This window comes from Anolis carolinensis, unplaced genomic scaffold, assembly GCF_035594765.1.
Source record: "Anolis carolinensis isolate JA03-04 unplaced genomic scaffold, rAnoCar3.1.pri scaffold_7, whole genome shotgun sequence".
In the NCBI taxonomy this organism is placed as follows: Eukaryota; Metazoa; Chordata; class Lepidosauria; order Squamata; family Dactyloidae; genus Anolis; species Anolis carolinensis.
This window is the reverse complement of record NW_026943818.1, coordinates 1,554,066-1,574,783: the sequence shown is the minus strand read 5'-3', so window position 1 is coordinate 1,574,783 and position 20,718 is coordinate 1,554,066. Positions and strand designations below refer to the sequence as shown.

The window sequence follows — 20,718 nt, the reverse complement described above, 5'->3', positions numbered from 1 at the left end:
CGTTCATTCTTTCTTTAAAGTGTGAATTGTGAAAAGAAAGAAAGGGAAATATTTCTCCTCTTGCAATTGCAGCCTGAACAACGAGGGAGAGGCACTCAGCCTGGCCAGAGAGCTTGGGAAGTCCGTTCCCAGGGTTCAGTTATCATTACAACTACAGTAGAGTCTCGCTTATCCAACGTAAACGGGCCTACAGAACGTTGGATAAGCGAATATGTTGGATAATAAGGAGAGATTAAGGAAAAGCCTATTAAACATCAAATTAGGTTATGATTTTACAAGTTAAGCACCAAAACATCATGTTATACAACAAATATTATAAAAAACTAGCTGTGCCTGGCCACGCGTTGCTGTGGCAAAGTGGTGGTGGTATTGGTTAAAAATTGTTGTGCAATTTTTATTTGACGTTATTTGCAATTTTTTATTAATTTTATTGTAAGTTATATTTTTATTTATTATATTTTATTATTTTCTTGTATTATTTTTAGTTATTTTCTGTTATTATAGTATTTTATTGTATTAATTTTTAGTGTTTATTATTTTTTTTATTGGGTTGCTAGGAGACCAAGTTGGAGGAGCTTACCCTTCTAACTGGCAGCAATTGGATAAAAGCAATTATTCCTCTCTCTCTAATTAGGACTTTATTTTTCTTTTCTTTTTGTTGTATCAACCTAGAGGCGTGGATGATGGGTTGTGTTGTCAAATTTCGAGGTTGGGAGGCCTTGTAGTTTTGTTGTTTTGTGGGTCGCCGTGATGCCATCACTCTTTTATATATATAGATAGAAGTAGTTCAATACACAGTAATGCAATGTAGTAATTACTGTATTTACAAATTTAGCACCAAAATATCATGATATATTGAAAACATTGACTACAAAAATGTGTTGGATAATCCAGAACGTTGGATAAGTGAGACTCTACTGTATCTACTGTTCTAGGTCCTCCAAATGTGGCTGAATGTTACAAGCCCTTCTTCTGTGACACAAACAGATGAATCTCTTGTTCGCCTGAACCACGGGACACTCCTCATCCAACACTAAATAATTATATAGAACACGCTCATTATCTTGTAATTAGTGACCTGCAAGCTCTGGCTCGCCTTTGGGAGCAATTTGGCAGATGGAGTTGTTTCCCGTATCTGCTTTCTGGTGCTGCCAAATTCAGTGTCTCTACCTTAGAATCATAGCATTGGAAGAGACCCCATGGACCATCTAGTCCAACCCCTTGTCATGCAGGAAAAGCACAATCAAAGTCCCGCGGACAGATGGCCATCCAGCCTCTGCTTAAAAGCTTCCAAGGAAGGAGCTTCTACTGGATTTGGAAGCAAAGAGTTCCACTGCTGAAGTGCTGTTGCTTTCCCCCAGTGCGGCACCTATTTATCTACTCACATTTGCATGTTTTTGAGCTGCTAGGTTGGCAGAAGCTGGGGCTCACCCCACTCCCCAGATTCAAACCGCCGATCTTTAATTTCCACTAAAGTCTCACTTAGTGCACTTTTGCCCAGTTCATTTTTAGGATTATATTGCTGTGTTTTAACTCGTGTTTTAGTAGTGGTTGTCATTTTATTTTATGTCTTTTCAATTTTCATTTGCGCGTCGTTCGGTACTTGATGTTATTGTACTTTCGTTTTGTATTTGTAAGCCGCCCCGAGTCCCCCCCGGGGAGATGGAGGCGGGGTACAAAAATAAATTTATTATAATATTATTATTTGGTCGGCAAATTCAGCAGCTCAGCGGTTTAACCTGCTGCGCCACTGGGGGTTCCAGCCTTCCTTAGGTAAAGGAAGTGTCTGACTCTGAGGGTTGGTGCTCATCTCCATTTCTACGCCGAAGAGCTGGCGTTGTCCATAGACATCTCCAAGGTCATGTGGCCAGTGGCATGACTGCACGGAGTGCCCTTACCTTTCTGCCAGAGCAGTACCTATTGATCTACTCACATTCTGGGGGTTGGTGCTCATCTCCATTTCTACGCCGAAGAGCTGGCGTTGTCCATAGACATCTCCAAGGTCATGTGGCCAGTGGCATGACTGCACGGAGTGCCCTTACCTTTCTGCCAGAGCAGTACCTATTGATCTACTCACATTCTGGGGGTTGGTGCTCATCTCCATTTCTACGCCGAAGAGCCGGCGTTGTCCATAGACATCTCCAAGGTCATGTGGCCAGTGGCATGACTGCACGGAGTGCCCTTACCTTTCTGCCAGAGCAGTACCTATTGATCTACTCACATTCTGGGGGTTGGTGCTCATCTCCATTTCTACGCCGAAGAGCCGGCGTTGTCTGTAGACACCTCCAAGGTCATGTGGCCAATGGCATGACTGCATGGAGTGCCCTTACCTTTCCGCCAGAGCAGTACCTATTGATCTACTCACATTCTGGGGGTTGGTGCTCATCTCCATTTCTACGCCGAAGAGCCGGCGTTGTCCGTAGACACCTCCAAGGTCATGTGGCCAATGGCAGGACTGCATGGAGCACTGTTACCTTCCCGCCAGAGCGGTACCTATTGATCTACTCCCGTTTGCATGTTTTCGAACTGCTAGCTTGGCAGGAGCTGGAGCTAACAGCGGGCGCCCACTCCGCTCCCGGGATTTGAACCTGGGATCTTTCGGTCCGCTCCGTGCTTTAACACTCCCACTCCCACTCTCCCCCCAATCCATCACTGCAGCCCTCCTTCCTTTTCATAGGCTGCTTATTTGAGGCCAGGCCACGGCACCCGACCCATTGGGCACCCCAGCAAAGATTTGCTGTCCAGTGGCAAAAAAACCAGACAACCTCCTTGGGGTGCAGGATCTTCCCCCTTCTTGCTTTCAGAAATGCTGCCTGTTTGGGGATGCTTAGTAGAAGAAGGGGTGGGGAGGGAAGGAGGAAGGGAGGGTGGCTGTCTATCATCCAGTGCCTGATCCGAGCAGGCCTGGAGCCCACCCCCTTCTCAGGCCCGCCGTGCCATTGGCCTCTCCTCCGTGGCCGGGAGGCTTGGGTGTCCGGACTTCCCCCTCCTCAGCTCAGAGGTCAGCGGATTGAGAAAGAGAGAGGGAGAGAGAGAGAGAGCTCTGTCCGCATTGTGGCCATGCCTGACCAGCTGGGCCGGCCCAGCCCTGGGCTGCTCTCTTGAAGCCAGCTGGACAAAGCCAAGAGGCCACCTTTATGGAAGGTAACTGGACCCGGTGGGAGGGGAAGGAGATTTGGAGGTCTCCCTGCACGTGCACCCTCCTTCTTTGCTGGACTACATCTCCCAGAAGCCCCCAGTTGTAGTCTAGCAACCAGCAGGATGAGCTCTTTGCTGAACAAATAGCCTCTGGGAGGGATCCCAGGCAGACCCAGCCCCACAGATGCTCAAGATGTGGTGCGCACGGTCACTCCCTGTTGTTGCTGTCCACACTCCCCCCCCCCTTGTTCCCTTTGGCAATTCCCCTCCAAGTTGTGACCTTAAGGCTTGAACTTTTGCATCACATGACCAGCCTGTAAACTGACCTGCGAGGGAGGGCGGCGGTTGTGTTCTGGGCCAACGGGACCCCCACCCACCGACCCTCCATGGGGCAGTAAGCTATACCAGGCAGCCAGCAAAAGCCTTTGCCGGACCCCTCCTCTCTTCATGGGTGCCCTCGAGCCCCCCGTCCCATGCGGACGCTGCTGAGCATGAAATGGAGGCCTGGGAAGGTAAAGACTTGGCTGGGAATCGGGGAGCAAATAGGGTGGGGGGCTCCTTTGGCTTCTATCTGGTGGAAAGGGCCAGCGAGTGGTCTCTGCAAACACTCTCCTGGTTATTTTAAAACTATTCAAATTCCTGGTGGTAGTGGTGGTGGTGATGGTGGTTGTTGGGGTGGGTGGGGTGGCTTCTAACTGGTTTCTGCAAACACTCTCCTGGTTATTTTAAAACTATTCAAATTCCTGGTGGTAGTGGTGGTGGTGATGGTGGTTGTTGTTGTTAGTGGTGCGAGGGTGTGCATTTGTGTGCTGTCACAAATTCTGATTTGACAGGGGAGGCTTTGTTTGCTATTCTCGATCAGTGTTGGATTTTAAAGTTTATGGGCGAGTGCACTGGCAGAGTTTATAGCCGGAGTTTGGAAAAACAACAAGCCCCCTCCCCAATTGTCCTCTGCCCTTAGTTTTCCCTCCTTGGTAAAAGTCCCTGAATTGGAGGAGGAGGAGGAGGAGGAGGAGGAGGAGGAGGAGGAGGAGGAGGAGGAGGAAGCATTAATGGCTTTTGTTTGTGCTGGGGACGGGGTGGGCTTCCGGCTTGCCTTGTGGCTCCTTGGGCCTCTTCTCCCCACTCTCCTTGTTCTTCTCCTCATCTCCATCACACATATAGGCCTCCCCGAAGCCCTGCTTCTCCCATGGATAGTGATTGTTTTCTTCTTTGGCTTTACATCTGAACCCACTTAATAATAATAATAATAATAATAATAATAATAATAATAATAATAGTACAGTAGAGTCTCACTTACCCAAGCTAAACGGGCCGGCAGAAGCTTGGATTAGCGAATATCTTGGATAATAAGGAGGGATTAAGGGAAAGCCTATTAAACATCAAATTAGGTTATTATTATTTAAGTTACAAATTAAGCACCAAAGCATCGTGTTATACAATAAATTTGACAGAAAAAGTAGTTCAATACGCAGTAATGTTATGTTGTAATTACTGTATTTACGAATTTAGCACCAAAAGATCATGATGTATTGAAAACATGGACTACAAAAATGGCTTGGATAATCCAGAGGCTTGGATAAGTGAGGCTTGGATAAGTGAGACTCTACTGTACATCACACAGTCCTACACACTTGGGAAGTGTTCGACTTGTGATTTTGTGATACGAAATCCAGCATGTCTATCTTGTTTGCTGTGTCATAATAAAATAATAATAATAATAATAATAATAATAATAATAATAATACATCACACAGTCCTAGACACTTGGGAAGTGTTCGACTTTGATTTTGTGATACGAAATCCAGCATATCTATCTTGTTTGCTGTGTCATACAATAATAATAATAATAATAATAATAATAATAATAATAATAATACATCACACAGTCCTAGACACTTGGGAAGTGTTCGACTTGTGATTTTGTGATACGAAATCCAGCATATCTATCTTGTTTGCTGTGTCGTAATAATAATAATAATAATAATAATAATAATAATAATAATAATAATAATAATAATACATCACACAGTCCTAGACACTTGGGAAGTGTTCGACTTTGATTTTGTGATACGAAATCCAGCATATCTATCTTGTTTGCTGTGTCATAATAAAATAATAATAACAACAACTTTATTTGTATCCCGCCACCATCTCCCCCGAAGGGGACTCGGGGCGGCTCACAGAAATATCAAATACAAAACAATAACAATGTAGAATACATCAATAAACAATAACATGCAGCAGTTATAATATTTAAACATTGACCAGAAGAAATTTTTTTTCCGTGTCAGGAGCAACTTGAGTTGTTTCTGGAGTGAGAGAATTGGCCGTCTGTAAGGACGTTGTCCAGGGGACACTGCCCGGATGTTTTGATGTTTTACCATCCTTGTGGGAGGCTTCTCTCATGTCCCCGCATGGAGCTGGAGCTGAGAGAGGGAGCTCACCCTCTCCCTGGGTGGGATTCAAACCTGGCAGCTTTCAGGTCAGCAACCCAACCTTCAAGTCACAAGTCTTTTATCCCCTAGGCCATTGTGAGAGGTGTTGTCGAAGGCTTTCATGGCCGGGATCACAGGGTTGTTGTATGTATTCCGGTCTGTATGGCCATGTTCCAGAAGTATTCTCTCCTGACGTTTCGCCCACATCTATGGCAGGCATCCTCAGAGGTTGCGAGGTCTGTTGTCGAAGGCTTTCATGGCCGGGATCACAGGGTTGTTGTATGTCTTTCAGGCTGCCTGGCCATGTTCCAGAAGCATTCTCTCCTGACGTTTTGCCCACATCTATGGCAGGCATCCTCAGAGGTTGTGAGGCATGGATAAACTAGGCAAGGAAGTTTTATATATATCTGTGGAAAGTCCAGGGTGTGAGAAGAACTCTTTGTCAGTTGGAAACCAGAGTGAATGTTGCAGTTAATCACCTTAATTAGCATTGGAAAGAGTTCTTCTCACACCCTGGACTTTCCACAGATATATATAAACCTTTCTTGCTTAGTTTCTCCATATACCTCACAACCTCTGAGGATGCCTGCCATAGATGTGGGTGAAACGTCAGGAGAGAATGCTGCTTCTGGAACATGGCCATACAGCCCGAAAGACATACAATGACTTTTTTCCCCCGTGTCAGGAGCAACCGGAGTTGCTTCTGGAGTGAGAGAATTGCAAGGACATTGCCCAGGGCATGCCCGGATGTTTTACCATCCTTGTGGGAGGCTTCTCTCATGTCCCCACATGGAGCTGGAGCTGATAGAGGGAGCTCATCCGTGCTCTCCCTGGGTGGGATTCGAACCTGGCAGCTTTCAGGTCAGCAACCCAACCTTCAAGTCACAAGGCTTTTATCCCCTAGGCCACTGGAGGCTCTAATAATAATAATAATAATAATAATAATAATAATAATTTTTTTTTCGTGTCACGAGCAACTGGAGTTGCTTCTGGAGTGAGAGAATTGGCCGTCTGCAAGGATGTTGCCCAGGGCATGCCCGGATGTTTTGCCATCCTTGTGGGAGGCTTCTCTCATGTCCCCGCATGGAGCTGGAGCTGAGAGAGGGAGCTCATCCGCGCTCTCCCCGGGGTGGGATTTGAACCTGGCAGCTTTCAGGTCAGCAAGCCAACCTTCAAGTCACAGAGCAACCCAGGCTCACTAATGCGAGTGTTTTCTCCAGATGCAGAGGGAAAAGGATTGTGAAAAGCCCAAGAGGGACCAAAGGTTGAGGCAAGAGCCCTCCAGCCCCACAAGGCTCCCAAGCGTGTTCTCAAGGCCTCTCGTTCCAAAACAACACCCACCACCCACCCACCGCCCCTCCGCTCAGAGGCCACGTGAACCGTGGAGAGACCAGAGAGAGCTGCGAAATAGCACACCTCCAGTGCATCCCTCTCTTTCAAAACCCTTGTTTTGGTTCCCTCTGGACTCCAGTCATAAGAAAGTTAGTTGTGGGAAGAGAGGATGTTTGGCTTTTTCCACCAGGCACCATATGTTGGCTCAGAGAGGGTTAACCGTCCTCCTGGGGAGGGGGCTGGCCCCACAGCAGTGCAATCTGGCTTTTCCCCAAGCAGGAAGCCTGGCTTTCTTAAGCCCTCTCCCCCTCCTCAGGAATGGGGGCTGGGGCCCAGAGATCAATACAGAAACTGCAGGCCATTGTGAGTTATGGGGCGAGGTTTCCCCCTCCCGCTAGATCCCAGTAGAACCTCCCAGAAAGGGGAGCCCCCTCCCCACATCTAACTGGGTCGGTGTCCTGGGCTAACAACTCCTCTTCCTTTGGTAATAATAATAATAATAATAATAATAATAATAATAATAATAATAATAACAACAACAACAACAACAACAACAACAATAAGCGGCAAAAGGCCACCCTGCTGGGGTCTGCGCGCATCATCCGAAAATACATCACACAGTCCTAGACACTTGGGAAGTGTTCGACTTGTGATTTTGTGAAACGAAATCCAGCATATCTATCTTGTTTGCTGTGTCATATAATAATAATAATAATAATAATAATAATAATAATAATAATAATAATAATAATAATAATAATAAATACATCACACAGTCCTAGACACTTGGGAAGTGTTCGACTTGCGATTTTGTGATACGAAATCCAGCATATCTATCTTGTTTGCTGTGTCATAATAATAATAATAATAATAATAATAATAATAATAATAATAATAATAATAATAATACATCACACAGTCCTAGACACTTGGGAAGTGTTCGACTTGTGATTTTGTGAAACGAAATCCAGCATATCTATCTTGTTTGCTGTGTCATACAATAATAATAATAATAATAATAATAATAATAACAACAGTCCTAGACACTTAGGAAGAGTTCGACTTGTGATTTTGTGAAACGAAATCCAGCATATCTATCTTGTTTGCTGTGTCATAATAATAATAATAATAATAATAATAATAATAATAATAATAATAATAATAATAAATACATCACACAGTCCTAGACACTTGGGAAGTGTTCGACTTGTGATTTTGTGAAACGAAATCCAGCATATCTATCTTGTTTACTGTGTCATAATAATAATAATAATAATAATAATAATAATAATAATAATAATAATAATAACAATAATAAATACATCACACAGTCCTAGACACTTGGGAAGTGTTTGACTTGTGATTTTGTGATACGAAATCCAGCATCTCTATCTTGTTTGCTGTGTCATAATAAAATAATAATAATAATAATAATAATAATAATAATAATAATAATAAAATACATCACACAGTCCTAGACACTTGGGAAGTGTTCGACTTGTGATACGAAATCCAGCATATCTATCTTGTTTGCTGTGTCATAATAAAATAATAATAATAATTTATTTTTGTATCCCGCCACCATGGAAGGATCCAGTGGGGAGTGATCTGGGATGGAGAAGGAATTAGAGATATACATTTGTGTTTGTTTTCCAGAGGATTCATGGCAGATTTTTTCCCTTCCTCTTGAGCCACGTTTTTGTACTTCCCGAAGTCCCTGTAATCAAAACACGGGTCTTCTCTGCTTTGAAGTGTGTTGACAAAAGCCTCAGACTTAGTCCCAAATTGAATAGATCCACTGGAAAAGTTGTAAGACAGTATTTAAATACCGTATAGACTCAAGTATAAGCCAACCCAAATATAAGCTGAGGCACCTAATTTTACCACAAAAAAACTGAGAAAACACTGACTCCAGTATAAGCCGAGAGTGGGAAATTTCAGAAATAAAAATCGATACCGATAATATTACATTAATTGAGGCATCAGTAGGTTAAATGTTTTTGAAGCTCAAATTTAAGATAAGACCATCCAACTCTGATCAAATCATGATTTTCATCTTCTTCAATGTAAATGTGCTTATGTATCCTTTTAATAATAATAGAGTAAAATAAGACATGTAACAATAATAAGAAGAATAAATACAGGAAAACAATACATGTAATAATAAATAGAGTGAAATAATAATTGAAATAATAATAATGTCAGAGTGAAATAATAAATGTATTAATAATAATAATAATAATAATAAAAGTAGAGTAAAATAAATGTAATATTAGGGTTGTTGTATGTCTTTCGGGCTGTGCGGCCATGTTCCAGAAGCATTCTCTCCTGACGTTTCACCCACATCTATGGCAGGCATCCTCACAGGTTGTGAGGCATGGATACCTCACAATACCTCACAACCTCCATACATACAACAACCCTGTGATCCCGGCCATGAAAGCCTTCGACAACACAATGTAATATTAGCAGGAATAATAGATAAAAATAATAAATGTAATAATACCAATAATAATAGAGAAAATAATAAATGTACCATATATTCTCGAGTATAAGCGGACCCAAATATAAGCCAACCAGGACCCTCACCCGAGTATAAGCCAAGAGGGGCTTTTTCAGTCTTAAAAAAGGGCTGAAAAACTAGGCTTATACTCAAGTATATACAGTAAGTTCCATTGACTTTGTGGATAGGCTGTGGTTTGGGACAAGCACATAGATTTCCATTTAAAAAAAAATCTCAGCCTTCTCTTCTGCAGGTTAAACATGCCCAGCTCTTTAAGCCGCTCCTCATAGGGCTTGTTCTCCAGACTCTTGACCCTTTGAGTCGCCCTTCTCTGGATACATTCCAGCTTGTTGACATCTCTCTTGCGGTGCCCAGATCTGGACACATTATTCTAGGTTTGTCTTGCTTTGCCTACTGGCCCTCTGGTTCATGGATATCTGGGCTTCTTTTTAAAAAAATAAAAATAAATTTTTATTGCTAACATTTATAATGATGTGGTTTACAATGAGATGACGAAGATTTGACAGTGACAGTAAGTGAATACATAACAACAAAAACAAAACAAACAAAAAATCAAAAGAAAATCTGTACTAAAAAAACCCATGAATCTAATCGAACAGACAACTTTACATAGTTACAAGACTAAAACACACATTTATTAAAATCGACTTCCATCTATTATGCGGTGTTTCTTATATTATTCCCTTGGTACTACCGGTACCCTTATATCTCCTATCTTGTTTCTGCCTCTGTTCTCAATTCTTTATTCTGAGACAATTCTATTGCCCTTCTTACTCATCTAATATTTCTTTATATTATAACTAGCTGTGCCCGGCCACGCGTTGCTGTGGCGTTGTCTGGTGGTGTTGGTGAGAAATTGTTGAGGTAGTGGTGGTATTGAATGTCTGTTGTATGGTTGTCTTTATGTTTAGTATGCATTTGGTTGTTTGTGTACTGTGAAAGTGGTGAGGGTAGAGGGGGGTCTATGTATTTTATAGGCAGTGTGGAAGAGGCCTAAGTGAAGCCTAACTCTGCCTGTCCCCTGGGCTGAGTAGGTTGCTAGGAGACCAAGTGGGCAGAGCTTAGCCTTCTAACTGGCAGCAATTGGAGAAAAACTATTATTCCTCTCCCTGTAATTAGGACTTTATTTTTCTTTTCTTTTTGTTGTATCAACCTAGAGCCGTGAATGATGGGTTGTGTTGTCAAATTTCGAGGTTGGTGGGCCTGTAGTTTTGTTGTTTTGTCCGCTGCCCTGATGCCATCACTCTTTTATATATATAGAGACTTTACATTTCTCATTTTTTAAATAATTTTTTATCAATTCTCAATCTGTTTGTTTTGTTTTTTTTTGGTTTGCCCTGAGTGTTTGATAATAAGTATGTTAATTTATCCATGTTTCTAATTTCCAGAATTTTATCAAACCAAGAATTTATATCAGGTCTGTTTTTCGCCCTCCATTCTTTTGCATAAGTTATTCTTGCCGCTTCTGAGCCACATCATGTCCTTCTGGCCTCTGAAACAACTGAAAATTGGTACTTTTCCGTTCTTTCTGGGACCCCAGTAAAACCTCAAGGTGAAGGAGCTGTTTTGAGGCCTATGCCCCCCTCCCCATTTTGCATCCTATGAAAAAGTCCAACAGAAGGGTAGGTTCATGGCTACTTCTGCCCTCTAACCGTGTCCATTTCACAAAGCACATGCATGAATGAGGATGAAATCTGCAGAAGCCAACAACCCCAGGGGCCATGTGGGGTTGCTGCAGCTTTTGGCCACAGCCAGGAGGTTGTTGTTGTCATTTTCCAGGGTGTAATCGGCTTTCCGGGTGTCTTTCAGGCCTCAGCCTGGCGAGTCTTTTGGCCGGACTGATAGCACCTCGTATGATGTAAAGTTATCCAGAATTCAGAAGCTGGCACAGTTTGGAAGCCCTTGGCTTGCTTTGGCATTTGTTTTCTCCTCGACCAGCGTGGCTATCAATGTGTTGTCGAAGGCTTTCATGGCCGGGATCACAGGGTTGTTGTATGTCTTTCGGGCTGTGTGGCCATGTTCCAGAAGTACTCTCTCCTGACGTTTCGCCCACATCTATGGCAGGCATCCTCAGAGGTTGTGAGGCATGGATAAACTAGGCAAGGAAAGTAAATACCGTGTTTCCCCGAAAATAAGACAGTGTCTAATATTAATTTTTGCTCCCAAAGATGCTCTAGGTCTTATTTTCAGGGGATGCCTTATTTTTCCATGAAGAAAAATTCACATTTATTGTTGGACAATATACTAGCTGTGGCCGGCCACGCGTTGCTGTGGCAAAGTGGTGGTGGTATTGGTTAAAAATTGTTGTGTAAGTTTTTTTTGACATTATTTGTATTTTTTAATTTTATTGTAAGTTATCTTTTTATTTATTATATTTTATTATTTTCTTGTATAATTTTTAGTTATTTTTTGTTATTATGGTATTTTATTGTATTAATTTTTTAGTGTTTTTAATTATTTTTTAGTGTTTTTTATTATTTTTTATTGGGTTGCTAGGAGACCAAGTTGGAGGAGCTTAGCCTTCTAACTGGCAGCAATTGGATAAAAGCAATTATTCCTCTCTCTCTAATTAGGACTTTATTTTTCTTTTCTTTTTGTTGTATCAACCTAGAGCCGTGGATGATGGGTTGTGTCGTCAAATTTCGAGGTTGGGGGGCCTGTAGTTTTCTTGTTTTGTGGGTCGCCGCGATGCCATCACTCTTTTATATATATAGACTGTACAGTAGTTGTCGTCATAAACCAGCATAACCAGACAAAGTGTGAATCCTATCAAGAATTTCTTGTAACTACTAATATTTCCATGTATGTACTACAATCTATGGTACATACATTTACTGATCTGGTGTTCTGTTTGGCGGGCATGCTTCCAAACAAAAACTTTGCTAGGTCTTACTTTCAGGGGAGGCCTTATATTTAGCCATTCAGTAAAAACTCTACTAGGTCTTATTTTTTGGTCATGTCTTATTTTAGGGGAAACAGGGTATATATCTGTGGAGAGTCCAGGGTGTGACAAGAGTCCTTTGTCACTTGGAAGCCAGTGTTAATGTTTCAGTTAATCACCCTAATTAGCATTGGAAAGGTTTATCTCTTGCCTGGGGGGCATCCTTTGTTCAGAGTCATTAGCCGTTCTTGGGGCTCCTCTGCCCTCAAGAGTGTTGCTTCCCATCTACTGTTCTGATTTTTGAGTTTTTACATACTGGTAGCCAGATTTTGTTCATTTTCATGGTTTCTTCCTTTCTGTTGAAGTTGTCCACATGTTTGTGGATGTCAATGGTTTCTCTGTGTTGTTGGAGTGGTCAAGCATTTTTGTGTTCTCAAATAATATCCTGTGTCCAGGTTGGTTCATCAAGTGCTCTGCTCTGGCTGATTTCTCTGGCTGAGTGAGTCTGCAGAGCCTTTCATGTTCTCCGACTCGTGTTTGGGCAATACTGCTATGTAGACTTGTCCACAACTGCATGGCTATCCTTTGTGTCTCTTTGTGTGTCTTATGAGCAGACGGTTGGTGCAAGCCCTCTTTCACAAACTCAGTGACACTCAGTTTGGGGTGCCTACATTTCCAGTTTCTAAACTGGGTTTCAATGCTACCCTGACTGGGACGTGCCCTGAGCTGGGAAGCCTCTCCTGCCTCTCTGTCTGGGTTTTAACAGTGGGGCAGATGCTTCCCCTCGAATCTGGGGGTGGGCAAGTCGGCCTTGGATCCCCTTTATGGCTTGGATTGGGATTGGGGAGGGGCGAGAGGGAGGGATTGCAGAGGAGTCAGTCCGATCCCACCCAGAAAGGACCACTAATCCCCCCTTTTCTGTGGTCATCAGATAACTAAAGACCCAGATTATGCAACTCCTGACTGCAAAGTCTGTTTAGGAGCTGCTCTTTGTCAAGATGTTGCCTGGGTATTTATGAGGAATCTGTTAGTGTAAAGGCACCAGGCACTTTCTGTATCTGCTGGGTTTGCACCGTCCAAGCAAGTACTGTATATACTCGCGTATAAGCCTAGTTTTTCAGCCCTTTTTTTAAGACTGAAAAAGCCCCCCTCGGCTTATACTCGGGTGAGGGTCCTGGTTGGCTTATATTTGGGTCAGCTTATGCTCGAGAATATATGGTACATTTATTATTTTTCTCTATTATTATTGGTATTATTACATTTATTTATTTATTTATTTATATTTATTTATTGACTACATTTATATCCCGCTCTTCTCACCCCGAAGGGGACTCAGGGTGGCTCACAAGTTATCAAATTTACATACAATATTATATTGTTAGCATAGCACAATATAAGCATTAAATTACAATATTGTACTATATCATTATACGGTAATATTATTAATATTACATTTATATGATATATAATCAATATTATCATATTGTATTATTATTAGTATAATATTGTATTACATTAAAGTTACATATATTATAACATGTATTTCTTTAAGGACTGATGGAATTATTTTTCTCTATTATTGTTGCTGCTATTACATTTATTTTACTCTATTATTATTATTATTACATTTATTATTTCACTCTGATATTATTATTATTATTATTATTATTATTATTATTATTATTATTATTATTATTGCATTTATTATAAGGCGCCCTGGTGGCGCAGTGTGTTAAAGCACTGAGCTGCTGAACTTGCAGACCGAAAGGTCCCAGGTTCAAATCCCGGGAGCAGACTGAGCTCCCACTGTTAGCCCCAGCTCCTGCCAACCTAGCAGTTCGAAAACATACCAATGTGAGTAGATCAATAGGTACGATTCCGGCGGGAAGGTAACGGTGCTCCATGCAGTCATGCCGGCCACATGACTTTGGAGGTGTCTACGGACAACGCCGGCTCTTCGGCTTAGAAATGGAGATGAGCACCAACCCCCAGAGTAGGAAATGACTGGACTTAACATCAGGGGAAAACCTTTACCTGTACCCATTGCATTTGTTATTTTACTCTATTTATTATTACATGTATTATTTTTCTGTAATTCATAGAATCATAGGATCATATTTATTATTATTATTACATGTATTGTTTTACTGTATTATTATTAAAAGGATACATAAGCACATTGACATTGAAGAAGATGAGAATAATGATTTGATCAGAATTGGACATTTCGTGTCAGGAGCAACCGGAGTTGCTTCTGGAGTGAAAGAATTGGCCGTCTGCAAGGACGTTGCCCAGGGGATGCACTGATGTTTTGATGTTTTACCATCCTTGTGGGAGGCTTCTCTCATGTCCCCGCATGGAGCTGGAGCTGAAAGAGGGAGCTCATCCACGCTCTCCCCAGACTTATCTTAAATTTGAGCTTTATGTAAGTATTCAAAAACATTGAACCTACCGATGCCTCAATGAATGTAATTTTATTGGTATCTCTTTTTATTTCTGAAATTCCCCACCCTTGGCTTATACTGGAGCCAATGTTTTCCCAGTTGTTTTGTGGTAAAATTAGGTGCCTCGGCTTACATTTGGGTCAGCTTATACTCGAGTTTATACGGTAGTGGACTGAAAGCAGTTGTGCTGCCCTGGGTGGTTGCTGTTGGGTGGGTGGGGGTCTCCCAAGGTCCAAAAAAGGGTCCAGAAGTGGCTCCGGCTGCATCTGTCGGCTCCTCCAGCAAGCTGCCCCCTCTGCCCCCATCCGTTTCCCTCTCTGTTGCCATCTGGCCATAAGAAACGTGTCCACCATTGCTGTTCTCTGTAAGGCTGTTTGTTTTCATTGCCCTGGGAAAAGCCATGTGGGGCTCAGGCCTGCACCTGTCCTGCCTCTCCCACTGGAGTCTTCAGGAGCATAAAGGCAGCAAGGCAGGGCAGCCTTTCCTGGCACTTAGTTGTTTTCGTAGTTGTGATTTCGTGGCAGCTGAAATGATCTTCAGCCAAAGACGTGTGGCTTTGGATGTCATGTGTGAGCAGTGCAGCGTCCTGTGCAAAACCGCCTTTATGCTTGGCTGCATATCTGGGCTAATGAGGCCTGACTTTGGAAGCCAGTGGCTTCCGCCTTCCGCCATCCTTTGGTGTGGCATCTCCTATCTCTGGCGCTCCCTATATCCAGACAGAAGTGGGACTCATGAAGTTGAAGTCCCAAAGAGTAGCATTTTGAGAAAGGTTTAATAATAATAATAATAATAATATTTTATTATGTCACAGCAAACAAGATAGATATGCTGGATTTCGTATCACAAAACCACAAGTTGAACATTTCCCAAGTGTCTAGGACTGTGTGATGTATTATTATTATTATTATTATTATTATTATTATTATTATTATTATTATTATTATTTTATATGTCACAGCAAACAAGATAGACATGCTGGATTTCGTGTCACAAAATCACAAGTCGAACTCTTCCTAAGTGTCTAGGACTGTTGTTATTATTATTATTATTATTTGTATGTCACAGCAAACAAGATAGACATGCTGGATTTCGTGTCACGAAATCACAAGTCGAACTCTTCCTAAGTGTCTAGGACTGTTGTTATTATTATTATTATTATTATTATTATTTGTATGACACAGCAAACAAGATAGACATGCTGGATTTCGTGTCACAAAATCACAAGTCGAACACTTCCCAAGTGTCTAGGACTGTGTGATGTATTTTCGGATGATGTGCACAGATCCCAGTTGGGTGGCCTTTTGCTGTTGACAGATTGTAATTTTGTCTATGTCTATTGTTTCCAAATGCCGGCTGAGATCTTTTGGCATGGCACCCAGTGTGCCCATCACCACCGGGACCACCTGCACTGGTTTCTGCCAGAGTCTTTGAAGTTCAATCTTGAGGTCCTGATTAATAATAATAATAATAATAATAATAATAATAATAATAATAATAATAATAATTCTTTGGAACTTATGCCTCAAGTACCACCTCCTAGCAGCAAAGAACTGGTGGGATCACAAACCTGCAAAAGTATTGGAAAATGAGCACGCAAAGATACTGTGGGACTTCCGAATCCAGACTGACAAAGTTCTGGAACACAACACACCAGACATCACAGTTGTGGAAAAGAAAAAGGTTTGGATCATTGATGTCGCCATCCCAGGTGACAGTCGCATTGATGAAAAACAACAGGAAAAACTCAGCCGCTCTCAGCCGGCATTTGGAAACAATAGACATTGACAAAATCACAATCTGCCAACTGCAAAAGGCCACCCTATGGGATCTGCGCGCATCATCCGAAAATACATCACACAGTCCTAGACACTTGGGAAGTGTTCGACTTGTGATTTTGTGATATGAAATCCAGCATATCTATCTTGTTTGCTGTGTCATACAATAACATAATAATAATAATAATAATAATAATAATAATAATAATAATAATAATAATAATAATAATAACATCACACAGTCCTAGACACTTGGGAAGAGTTCGACTTGTGATTTTGTGATATGAAATCCAGCATATCTATCTTGTTTGCTGTGTCATACAATAACATAATAATAATAATAATAATAATAATAATAATAATAATAATAATAATAACATCACACAGTCCTAGACACTTGGGAAGAGTTCGACTTGTGATTTTGTGATATGAAATCCAGCATATCTATCTTGTTTGCTGTGTCATACAATAACATAATAATAATAATAATAATAATAATAATAATAATAATAATAATAATAATTTTATACCCTGCCTCCATCTCCCCAGGGGGACTTGGGGTGGCTTACAAATACAAAACGAACATACAATAATATCAGATACCGAGAAACACACAAATGAAAATTAAAAGGCATAAAATAAAGTCATAATCATTTGTAAAACGTAAGTTAAAACGCAGCGATAAAATCATGAAATGAACTGGGCAAAAGTGCACTGAGTGAGACTTAGAAACATGAAGTTAAAGTGCTATCAGATCTTGGGGAGAACCTTAAAATGGGGGTGAACCCTGAGGCTATATCAAAAAATTAACCATACAGGTGCAACCCATCAGAAGTAACCACTAGTATGAAAGTTTCACGTACAATAAGCGGTACTTATTCAAAAGCCTGTGTGAAGAGCCAGCTTTTCAAGCTCTTCCTGAACACTTCCAAGGTGGCAGCTTGCCTAATTTTACTCTTCAATTTCTGCATCCCATTGGTGTTGGGGGTCCTGTCCTTCTCAGCCTGTTTTGTGGGGGGTCCTGTCCTTCCCAGCCTTGCTCCAGCTGGTTGAGCCTTTGGCCCCTTCCACACTTGTATAAAAACCACATTGAACTGGATTATATGGCTGTGTGGACTAGGGATAACCCAGTTCAAAGCAGATCTTGTGGATGATCAGCCTTGATATTCTGGGCTGTAGGGTTGTGTGGAAGGAAGGCCTGTTGTCTGTGCTGTGGTCCTCACCGTGATGCCCTCTTTTCCTCTTGCAGATGACCGGGTTGACCAACGCACCTGTCTGATCTGCGGCGACCGCGCAACCGGCCTGCACTACGGCATCATCTCCTGCGAGGGCTGCAAGGGCTTCTTCAAGCGGAGCATCTGCAACAAGCGGGTCTACCGATGCAGCCGCGACAAGAACTGTGTCATGTCCCGCAAGCAGCGCAACAGGTGCCAATACTGCCGGCTGCTCAAATGTCTCCAGATGGGGATGAACCGGAAAGGTACCCTTCCTTGCAAGGCCCACTGCCCTTGCTGCTCAGGGGGGGGCTGGGGGGGGGAGAAAGTGGCACCTCAGCCTGGCCGGACCTGGAGCTGAGTCCAGGGCAGATCCCGATTGGCTCTCGGGAATTGTGGGAGTTGAAGTCCAAAACACCCGGAAGGCCAAAGTTTGCCCATGCCAGGGTTAAACCAACCCCTATGTAAGAGATACATAAATTGTAAGAATGAAATGTGTGGGGACATGAAAACCTTCCATATATTTTAAAAATATACAACTTGTAAGATAACATACCTTTCCAATATTTTTGTCATATCTTGTTATATTCATGTGACACACCTACACAATGCAGCCAACACAGTCATGTGTTCTGACACACAGCTTGGAAAGACCTATCGTATTAGACTGCTGCCTCGAAGGAAGCTGTTTTGCCATGGGGCTGTGTTGTTCTTGTAGTAACAGACTTCAAATGCCTGCCCCTCCTTTGAAATTGCAAACCACCAGCCACCCCGTTCTGGTTCTGTTCTGGTCTTTGTGAAAATTATTTTGATGGATGTGAAAAACAATTGTGTCTCGGGAGAATTTGCAAGTGAGCATGGGGTTGCGAACATATGGTAATCTTGTGCTTTTGGTCCACTTTGGAGGAGGCGAGGCAGCATTTGGGAGATCCGGAGTCTGAGAATAAAGGAATAAACTGGTGACAAGAAATGAGTGGGGGTCAGCCCTATTGTTTTAGCTGCTTAACTAAGTCTTGGGGTCGGGTATTGCAGGGTGCAGAAAAGGGTGATCCATTTGTCACTGGTTCCCCAGATTCCTCGGCAGCTTAGGAATGGGAGCAATTTGGGGTTCTGTTTCTGTTTAAGAAGAAGAGCCTCTGTGTGGATGGAGAAGGAATCTGGAGGCCGAGAGACTGGGAGAGAGTTCCCTCTCCTGGGCACGGTCAAGAAGTGCAGGCCGGAATCCCGAACGGCAGAAACGCTTTTGCAGGCACAATGAACATAGATCCAAATTTGGGGGCAGACAGAATGCTTTGGCCCTGAGACTGATGTCTTACATGCCAGTGGAGGCAGTGGATCCACATCCAGCTTCAGTCTGAACTCCGGATGTTGGTTCTCTTCTCACGACATGGCCATACCACCGTAGCCTTAATTCCTGCATTTTCTTGCTGGTCACTTTTATTCCTAGTCTTTGACTTGTACTCTTCAGTATCACCTTTAAAGTTCAGTCAAAACCTGTAGTGGATTTACCACTCTATTGATATCAGTTGATGCTGGCAGAAAGGGATTCTCCTTTTGGGATGTTGGGAACCCGTACATTCTCTCCGCTAGTCGGGGGAGGCCCTTCTCTCGCTCCCACCACCCTCGCAGTCGCAGTTGGTGGGGACGAGAGAGAGGGCCTTCTCTGTCGTGGCCCCCATCCCGGCTTTGGAACTCGCTCCCTAGAGAGATCAGGCAGGCCCCTACCCTCCCCTCCTTCCGTAGGAGCTTAAAAACCTGGCTCTTCCAAAAGGCCTTTGATACTGAATTTGGTGTCGGACTGATCAATCTGCCCATTTTAGAATAGCCCCATTCTCGAGATGTTGCCAATGCTATTTTGCACTTTGTCCATTTCAATTGTAAAATTACCTTCCCCATTTCGGCCCATTTCGGCACATGTTGCACTTTGCCTGGGTTCTATGAATTAGTCTCCAGTGTTAATATTGTATGTTTTATGTTGATTTTAATGATTGTTTTTACTGTAATTGATGTTTTTATTGGATAACTGTTTTATTGCTGTGTTTTGATATTTGATTGTTTTATCAGGCAAGGCCCCAGGTAAGCCGCCCCAAGTCCCTTCGGGGAGATGGGGCGGAGTATAAAAATAAAGTTGTTGTTATTATTATTATTATTATTATTATTATTATTATTATTATTATTATTAATAATTCCTTGCATATCAACCATGAACTGAGTTCAGACCAAAAAAAAAAAACCCAAACAAACTGGGAGCCAATCAAGAATTACATTAGAGTCTCACTTATCCAACATAAACGGGCCGGCAGAAGCTTGGATAAGCGAATATCTTGGATAATAAGGAGGGATTAAGAAAAAGCCTATTAAACATCCAATTAGGTTATGATTTTACAAATTAAGCACCAAAACATCATGTTATACAACACATTTGACAGAAAAAGTAGTTCAATACGCAGTAATGTTATGTTGTAATGACTGTATTTACGAATTTAGCACCAAAATATCACGATATATGGAAAACATTGACTACAAACATGGCTTGGATAATCCAGAGGCTTGGATAAGCAAGGCTTGGATAAGTGAGACTCTACTGTATATGTATGTATCTATACATACATATATACATACTAGCTGTGCCCGGCCACGCGTTGCTGTGGCGAAGTCTGGTGGTCTGGGAAATAAAGTATTGAGGAACTGGTGGTACTTAAGGTAAAGGGTAAACGTTTTCCCCTGACATTGTCCATTATAAATGGCTAATATAGCTGTGTGGAAGTGCCTTGAGTCTACACTGCCATATAATCCAGTTAAAATCAGATAATCGGGGCTCGGGCTTTGGCGCGGGCTGGAGAGCAAGCCAGCTGCAATTAACTGCAATGAATCACTCTGACCAGGAGGTCATGAGTTCGAGGCCCGCTCGGAGCCTATGTTTGTCTTGTCTTTGTTCTATGTTAAAAGGCATTGAATGTTTGCCTATATGT

At 42.3% G+C, this 20,718-nt stretch overlaps 1 protein-coding gene across 4 annotated transcripts in view; it reads left to right on the top strand.

The window, feature by feature from the left end:
* nr6a1 (nuclear receptor subfamily 6 group A member 1) overlaps positions 1–20,718 on the top strand; it is a 106,718-nt gene that overhangs the window by 62,917 nt on the left and 23,083 nt on the right. For 2 of the 4 annotated variants that reach the window (XM_062960741.1, XM_062960739.1), the window contains exon 4: positions 17,782–18,012. In XM_062960741.1, the coding sequence (XP_062816811.1) occupies positions 17,782–18,012 (231 nt within the window). Of the gene's footprint in view, positions 1–2,922; positions 3,145–3,356; positions 3,651–17,781; positions 18,013–20,718 lie in introns of those variants that run through there. The other 2 variants (XM_062960742.1, XM_003229452.4) reach the window with 2 other exon arrangements.